The sequence below is a fragment of the Peromyscus eremicus genome, chromosome 1, assembly GCF_949786415.1.
Source record: "Peromyscus eremicus chromosome 1, PerEre_H2_v1, whole genome shotgun sequence".
NCBI classification, from domain to species: Eukaryota; Metazoa; Chordata; class Mammalia; order Rodentia; family Cricetidae; genus Peromyscus; species Peromyscus eremicus.
The window spans coordinates 76223372-76231549 of NC_081416.1; the positions used below are offsets into that span (position 1 = coordinate 76223372).

The 8178-nt window shown below is 45.0% G+C and overlaps 1 protein-coding gene across 1 annotated transcript in view; it reads left to right on the forward strand.

Moving 5' to 3' along the window:
- The window catches only part of Cln3 (CLN3 lysosomal/endosomal transmembrane protein, battenin), a 10663-nt gene extending 4715 nt beyond the window's left edge, over positions 1–5948 (forward strand). Inside the window, 6 exon segments of the mRNA XM_059258159.1 lie at positions 369–415; positions 492–560; positions 647–702; positions 817–910; positions 5405–5545; positions 5635–5948. Coding sequence (XP_059114142.1) covers positions 369–415; positions 492–560; positions 647–702; positions 817–910; positions 5405–5545; positions 5635–5754 — 527 coding nt within the window. The 3' untranslated portion in view covers positions 5755–5948.
- The last annotated feature ends 2230 nt before the right edge of the window (positions 5949–8178 follow it).

Here is an 8178-nt window from a genome sequence, read left to right on the forward strand (position 1 = left end):
GGCAACAGCTCTGCCTGAGGCCTTTTGGTAGAAAAAGAATCTGACTATTTTAGAAACAGCACAGCCTGTTTGAGAGTCTAGGATGGGGTCAGCAGCTAAAAGCTGTACACTGATGTATAGTCTTGCTCCTTTTTTAAAAAATCAGCTACAATACACACACACACACACACACACACACACACACACACACACTCGTGTGTATACATGTGTTCAAAGTATGAAATTTATCATTTTAGTCACTACTTAGTGTGTAACCCAGCGCCATTTAATACCAACACACTGCTATGGCAGCTGGTTGCTTGCTGCACGATGGCGGCTAGCTAAGCATTCAGTGTGCAACCTCCTCCCCCTTTGTCCCTGCTCTCTAGGTTCCAGCTGGGACCTCTCGCTCCAGGAAAGGTGGACAGTGTTCAAGGTTTGGATGCTGGCTCTGGGTGCCCTGTGAGGGGCCTCTGCCTCCTGCTTTCCGCTTATGTCCTCCACTCTTCCAGGGCCTTTTGCGATATATCATCCCCTTGGTGCTGGTCTACTTTGCTGAGTATTTCATCAACCAGGGACTTGTGAGTGAGGGGTGCTGGGAAGGGGGTGTGGGAGGACAGTTAGGACCGAGGTCCACAAATCTCCACTTGTCTGGTCTTCGCTGCAGTTTGAGCTCCTGTTTTTCCGGAACACATCCCTGAGTCATGCTCAGCAGTACCGATGGTGAGAGAAGTTGGCAGGTGGGCAGTGGGCTAGAAGGATCCCTCGATGTTGGCGACCTGGGGTTGACCATAGGCACCCAGAGGAGCTTCCTCATCCTCCCTGCCCCCACCTCAGGTACCAGATGCTCTACCAGGCTGGCGTGTTCATCTCCCGCTCTTCTCTCCACTGCTGCCGCATCCGTCTCACCTGGGTCCTAACCCTGCTGCAGGTACTGAACCTCCGCCCTGTTCTCCACTCTCAGCTTGGCTCCCAGCATCCCTCACTCAGCAGAAGATACTAGTGTGCCCTGGCATTCCTAAGTGTAGCACTGAACGTCGGCAGGGCTCCATGTGAAGTGTGTGGCAGCATCAGAAGCTGGTCATACTTGTGGGCAGACACCAGGTTCTGTACTGAATAGCTGTGTGACGAGGAGCAGGTCTCCGGACCTCTAATGAGCCTCAGTTTCCCCATCGAGAAATCAGATGTGGTGGGGCAGGATGTGTACCTCAGTGGCAGAGTGTTTGCCTAGTCTGTGTAAAGCTGTGGGTTCCATTCATAGTACTGCAAAATGTAAAATATTTAGTAGATGTGGGCAACAACTATTTCTCATAGTGTTTGTACAGCAACATTGAGGGGAAAATGGAAGACTAGGATATTGTTTTGGTTTATTTTGGTTTCGTAGTTGTTGTTTTATTTTTTAGGGTTTTTTTCCTTTGTTTTTGAGACAGGATCTCACTGTGTTGTTCTGGTTGGCCTGGAATCCAATATGTAGACCAGGTTGGCTTAGAGCTCTTCCTCACAAATGCTGGCATTGAAGGCATGTACCATCATGCCTGGCCTTTAGTTGTTTGCTTGTTTTTATCGTCCTGTGATTGAACCTAGGGCCTTGTGCATGCTGGGTCAGTGCTCTTATTGAGGTACATCTTATACTTTCAGTTATTTATTTTTACAATTTAAAAAATTGTAATTAGATTTTTATTTACTTATTGGAGGAGGGGGGAAGGAGGCAGTTGCCAAGTGGTGTGCATGGAGGTCCGAGAAGAATTTGCAGGATTGGTCCTCTTCTTCCACATGTGGGTTCCAGAGATCAAACTCAGGTCATCAGGCTTAGGAGCAAGTGCCTTCACCCAGTGAGCCATCTCATCAGCCTGGGCTTTTTATTTGGAGGCAAATCGTTTTTTGTTTCTTTTTTTTTCCGAGTCGGGGTTTCTCTGTATAACAGTCCTGGCTGTCCTGGAACTTGCTCTGTAGACCAGGCTGGCCTCAAACTCAGAGATCTATCTGTTTCTGCCTCCTGAGTGCTGGGATTAAAGGTGTGTGCCACTACCTCCTGGCCTTGAAGGCAAATCTTAATGATAAAACTGGCCTTGAACCTACGTCTGAACCACATAAACCATGAACATTTAATCCTACTATCTCAGTCTCCCAGCAGCTGGGATTATAGGCTTGTACCACCAGGCCTGCCCTAGCCCTTGGTTTATTTGGTTTTTTGAGACAGGGTTTCTCTGTGTAGCCCTGGTTGTCCTGCAACTCACTCTGTAGACCAGACTAACCTCAAACTCAGAGATCTGCCTGCCTCTGCCTCCAAAAGTGCTGGGGCTAGGATTAAAGGTGTATGCCACTACGGCTGGCTTATTTATTTTTTAACTAATATTTATGTATTTTTATTATATGTGTGATATGTGGGGTGTGTGTGTGTGTGTGTGCGCGCGCGCGCATGCACAGGGGTGTGCATATACTGGTCTGAATGTGGAAGCCAGGGAACAACTTTTAATTGTCTTTCCTTCTGCTGGGTTTTGGGGCTCAAATTTAGGTTGTTAGACCTGCACAGCAAATGTCTTGACTTGCTGAACCATCTTGCCACACCCTACCCCCTGCCCCCAACTTAGTGGGTTTTGGTTTGAGTTTGTATGTGTATGGGTGGGTTTGTTGTTGTTTTGCCTGCGTGCATGTCTATGCACCACATGTATACAGTGTCCACAAAAGCTGGAAGAGGGCATGGGATCCTCTGGAACTAGAGTTATGGATGGGTGTGAGCTGCCATGTGAGTGCTGAGAACTGAACCCACATCCTTTGGGAAAGCAGCCAGTGTTCTTAACCACGGAGCCATCTCTCCAAGCTCCCACCTTCTGCTTTTTTGAGGCTGGTCTCACTATGTTGCCCAGGCTGATCTTGAACTTGATTCTCCTGCTTCCAGAGTGCTGAGATTTCAGGTATATGCCCCTATGCCTGACTTGTACCATATTTTAATCAGTCAGAATATGTTTCATGATTATCTGCCAATACTTTATGCAAAGAAACATATTTTCAAATCAGACAAAGGCACACTATACCTATAAGGAAACCCTATTTCTTTTATGTTAGGTTAGGTTATTTAGAATAGAACCAGTGGCATTTTGGTCAAGTGAGTGTTCTTATCCGTGAATAATTGCTGGGAGCAAATTCAGCTGCCCTTAGCAAACAGAGATCTGTGGTTCTTAGTAAACATGGCTCTCTGCAGCAGTCTCCCAAGAGGAGCCTCAGACACCAGCATTCATCTAGAGATCTACAGCCCTAAAGTGACTTTTAAACCTCTGACTACAGGTTGAGCATCCCTAAGGTAAACATCTGAAACCCAAAATGCAAAATGTACTGAGTTGTATGACACCACAAATGCAAAATCCCACACCATGACACTTCGTTTCATAAGAAAAATTACTACAAAATTCAGGTCACATGTAGAAAGTATACATGAAAAATGAGTTTTACATTTAGACTCGGCTCTTATCCCCAAGATCTATCATTATGTATATGCATCTAAAATCCAAACTACTTCTGTCCCCAAGTGTGGAGGGATTCATTCCCTCATTACAGAAAAGTATTTTGCCCTTAACATTGAAGAACTCAATTCATGGGGCTAAAGGGACAGTTCAGCGGGTGTTGGTGCTTGCCACCAGCCTAACCACCCAAGTTTGATCCTTGGAATCCACACGGTGGAAGGAGAAAAGTGACTCCCAGAAGTTGCCTTCTACCTCCACACAAATGCCATGTGCCACCCCTCAAAAAAATATGTGTAATTAAAAACATTTTTTTTTTTTAAACTTAGTCGATGGTCCAGGAAGATGCTTCCGCAGGTAGGGGTATCTGTTGCCACTCAGCCTAATGACCTGAGTGCAATACCAGGTCCCACGTAGTGGAAGAAGAGAACCAACTACTGAAAAATCTCTGATCTCCACACACATGTGTACTGGCACATACACACACTTATACACTCAAGAACAAAAAATGTGCCAGGCAGTGGTGGCACACGCCTTTAATCCCAGCACTTGGAAGGCAGAGATAGGTGGATGTCTACACCGCCCGGCCAGTGTGTTCTTCTTAATGCAGATCTCTGAGCCCTCCCAGACTGACTCAGTGATGACTTTAGAATGAGGAGGCCTTCCTAGTCCCTGGCTAACACATCCCCAGTTAATTCTTCGTATATAGATCCTCTGAGCCACCAGGTGACCAGGTGGTGACCCACACTTGAGGGAGGGCACACAGTGTCTTTGGATAGCAGAATCCTGCTGAAGAACCTGGGACAGAGAAGGGATTGGCGCCCTCAAGTCGCGGTTCAAGGAGGCTTCTTGAAGTGAACATGAAAACTATGGTTTCTCAACTCCAGTACTTTTAAAATTTTTTGACTTAAAATTTTGAGACCAGGTCTCTCCATGTATCCTTGACTGACCTGGAATGCACTATGTAGACCATGCTGGCCTCAAACTCAGAAAGATTTGCCTGCCTCTGCCTCTGGAGTGCTGGGATTAAAGGTGTGCCACATCACTCCTGACCCTCTTTTTTTTTTTTTTTTTTTTTTTTTTTTTTGTCAATTTATACATACGAATGTTTGCCTGCATGTATTTATGCAAACCACCTGTGTGCCTGGCACCTGTGGAGGACAGAAGGGTGTCAAATCCTCAGGAACTGGAGTTACAGATAGTTGTGAGCTACCATGTGGGTGCTGGGAACCAAACCTAGGTCCTCTGCAACAACAGCAAGTGCTGTTAACTACTGAGCCATCTTCCCAGTCCAGATTTTTGTGGTCATTCTGTTGAGCTGCTGTCTTGTACATTGTGGGGGTTTCGCAGTATCCCTGGCTGGATGCAGTGAGACAGCTAGGGAGACCCATTGGTCTCAGTCCAGTAGTTAGGGAAGACTAGGGTATGTTCAGGGGATCCCTGGGGTGCTGAAGATAAGACTCTGGTAGAGCACTTGCCTGTGGAGCACAAGGTCCTAACTTAGATCTGAGGGCGGGGTGTCTAGGTATAATGGTTCATGCCATTAAGAAAAACAAAACACACACACACACACACACACACACACACACACACACACAAAGAAAGAAAGAGAAAAAAAAAGAAAAGAAAAAACAAACAAGAAGGGAATGAGATGACCAATGACCACAGTGGGAATGACCCTGATCCAAGTTTAGAGGTCATCAGTGAGGGACGGTTGAGGAGCATCCAGGCTAGGAGTTATGGGAGCAAAGGAAGGAGAGGAATCTACAAGGTGGATGGGGATGCGGATGGGGCCAGGAAAGGCCCAAGATCTCAGGGTCCTGCAGGGCCAGCTTGGCATTGGGATCCTACCCAGGCCTGTTAGTCCTTTCCTTCCCCAGCGTCTCCTATAGCCAGGCAGCTTTGAGACATGCTACCTCCATGCCGTGCTGTTGCCCAGTCTCAAGTCTCCTCTCCCCTGCCCACAGTGCCTCAACCTGGTCTTCCTACTGGCAGACGTATGTTTGAGCTTCCTGCCCAGCATCTACCTCATCTTCATCATCGTTCTGTATGAAGGGTTCCTGGGTGGGGCAGCCTATGTGAATACCTTCCACAACATTGCTCTAGAGGTCTGTGTTAGTTGGGCAAGGGCTGTGGGTGGCCTCACCAGTCTTGTGGATGGAAGCCTAACCCTTGTCCTTGTCCTTTGCTCTCCCAGACCAGTGACAAGCACCGAGAGTTTGCCATGGAGGCCGCCTGTATCTCTGACACCTTGGGAATCTCCATGTCAGGGGTTCTAGCTTTGCCTCTGCATGACTTCCTCTGCCATCTCCCTTGACATGGGTTGCTCAGAACACACTGACATCTGTGAACTCTGCCACAGACCTTCCTAGCTAGGCTGGGGAGTGGGAAGAGCCGCAGTCCTGCCCTGCTCCAGCAAGGAGCCCCCATTGTTTCCCACTCCCGAGCTGGTCTCTGGGACTTCTCTCTCAGCCTTATGCCCTTCTAATAAATGCTTATTTTATCAGTGTACCTTTTGTGTAGCGTAGCAAGCTTTCTTGTCAGACTATCTTTGGATCACCAGCCCCCAAATAATGACATGGAGACAACTTATTAATTATGAAAGCGTGGCCTTAGCTTAGACTTTTCCCCTACCAGCTCTTAGAACTCAATTAACCTGCTTCTATTAATCTACCTTCTATCACAAAGCTCAGTTACCTCTCCTCCGTACTGTATGTCCAGCTTATTTCGTGTATTCTTATTCATGTCTCTGCCTTTCTTTTTCCCAGCATTCTCCCTCTCCCTGGAAATTCTGCCTATTCTCTCCTGCCTAGCTATTAGCCATTCAACTTTTTATTAAACCATTTACAGTGATACATCTTCACACAGTGTGTACAAATATTCCACAACATTTCCTCCCTTTTGTCTAAATAAAAAGGAAAGGTTTTAAATCTAACATAGTAAAACTATATGCAAATAAGAACAATTATCAGGTAAGAATTACATTCACAATGTTCAGTCCATTTGTAATTGGCATATTTGGAGGAAATACTCCCATTATCTATCCTGTCTTGGTGAGTCCAAAGTTTTATACCTAAACCACTTTTTTTTTTTTTTCGGTTTTTCAAGACAGGGTTTCTCTGTGTAGTTCTGAGCCTTTCCTGGAACTCACTTTGTAGACCAGGCTGGCCTCGAACTCACAGAGATCCGCCTGGCTCTGCCTCCCAAGTGCTGGGATTAAAGGCGAGTGCTGGGATTAAAGGCGTGTGCCACCACCGCCCGGCTACCTTTTTAAACTTAACATTTTCTTAGATGAACAACTTAAGCTTTTATGTCTTTCAACTTTATGCACTTTACATCTCTTTTGTAAGTTTCTTTTCTGAATTTAGTAACACAGAAAACTGTAACTATAACTATCTAGTCTTTAACGCCATTGAAGACCCGAGAAGGATGTAACATTACCTGATTAAATAGGAAGTGCTCACTTCACTGCTGCCGCTGGCCCACACTCAGACATTTTTATCTCTAATGCTGCTTTGTACTCTGGTTTCTCTGTCTGATTGCTGGATTAGGTTTTGCAGGGATTCAGGTCTTTTGGTTATGGATAATATTAAAATATTGTTGTTTGCTGTTCTACTTTATTAAAAAACTGGCTCTGGAGTTGGGCTATGGCCTCCCTCTCATGACCCAAGCATGTTTGTTTAAAAATTTTCCTCAAAAATCACTGTCCTGTGTCAGGAGGCCATCTGATTGTAGGACAGAGGAAAAACAAAGAATAACAAAAACAGCCCAAGAAAGGACTCTGTGTGGTTTAAACCAGCTAAAATATAAACTTTCTGTACTTTAAGATTTGTAAGCTTATTGGATATGGTTAAAACTCTGTAAATAAAATAAAAAAAACTGGGTACCAACATTTTCTGAGTTCCTATAGATGTCTGGTTGTTATAATTTTCTGTTTAATGGCTTCTAGGTTACAGATATTTACATTATTCAAAAAATTCAAAGTCAACACAACACCATACAGGATCCAGACTCCCTGTGTATTTCCCATCTTTACGTGGCTTTTTTCCTTTATATTACTTTACTCTCTCTTTAAAGACTATTCTTTTTAAACTATTTTTTCCCGTGACTGTCTATACCCATTTTCTTTTCTTTCCTAAGTCTATGCATATTTTTAAACACACTGTAATCTGTTTAAAGGATTTCTCCTTTTGGACCAGGCACTGCGGCATACACCTAAACTCCAAATCTTCAGGGGCTGAAGTGGAGAATCTCAAGTTTAAGCCAGCCTGGACTTCATAGTGAAATTCTGGGGTTTGGAACAGGAAAGAGGAAGAGAGGAAAGAAGAAAAAAGGAAGGAAGACTTTATTTGTTGAGATAGGGACTTACTATAAGCCTGAAATGTTCAATCGTCCTGCTCCAGTCTCCTGACTGCTGGAATTACAGGCCTATGCCAACCTGTTGGTACTCTTTACTCCTTTAGGGAGCCCACCACCCACCTCCCAAATAAATCACACAGAGGTTTATTCTTTCTTATGAATGCCCAGCCTTAGCTTGGCTGGTTTCTAGCCAGCTTTTCTTAACTATAATTATCCCATCTATCTTTTGCCTCTGGGCTTTTGCCTTTTTCTATTTCTGTGTATCTTACTTTCACTCTTATTCCATGACTGGCGGGTGGCTGCATGTCTGGCTCCTAGCATCCTCCTCTCCTCATTTTCTTGCTCCTCTCATATTTCTCCTCCCATTTATTCTCTCTGCCTG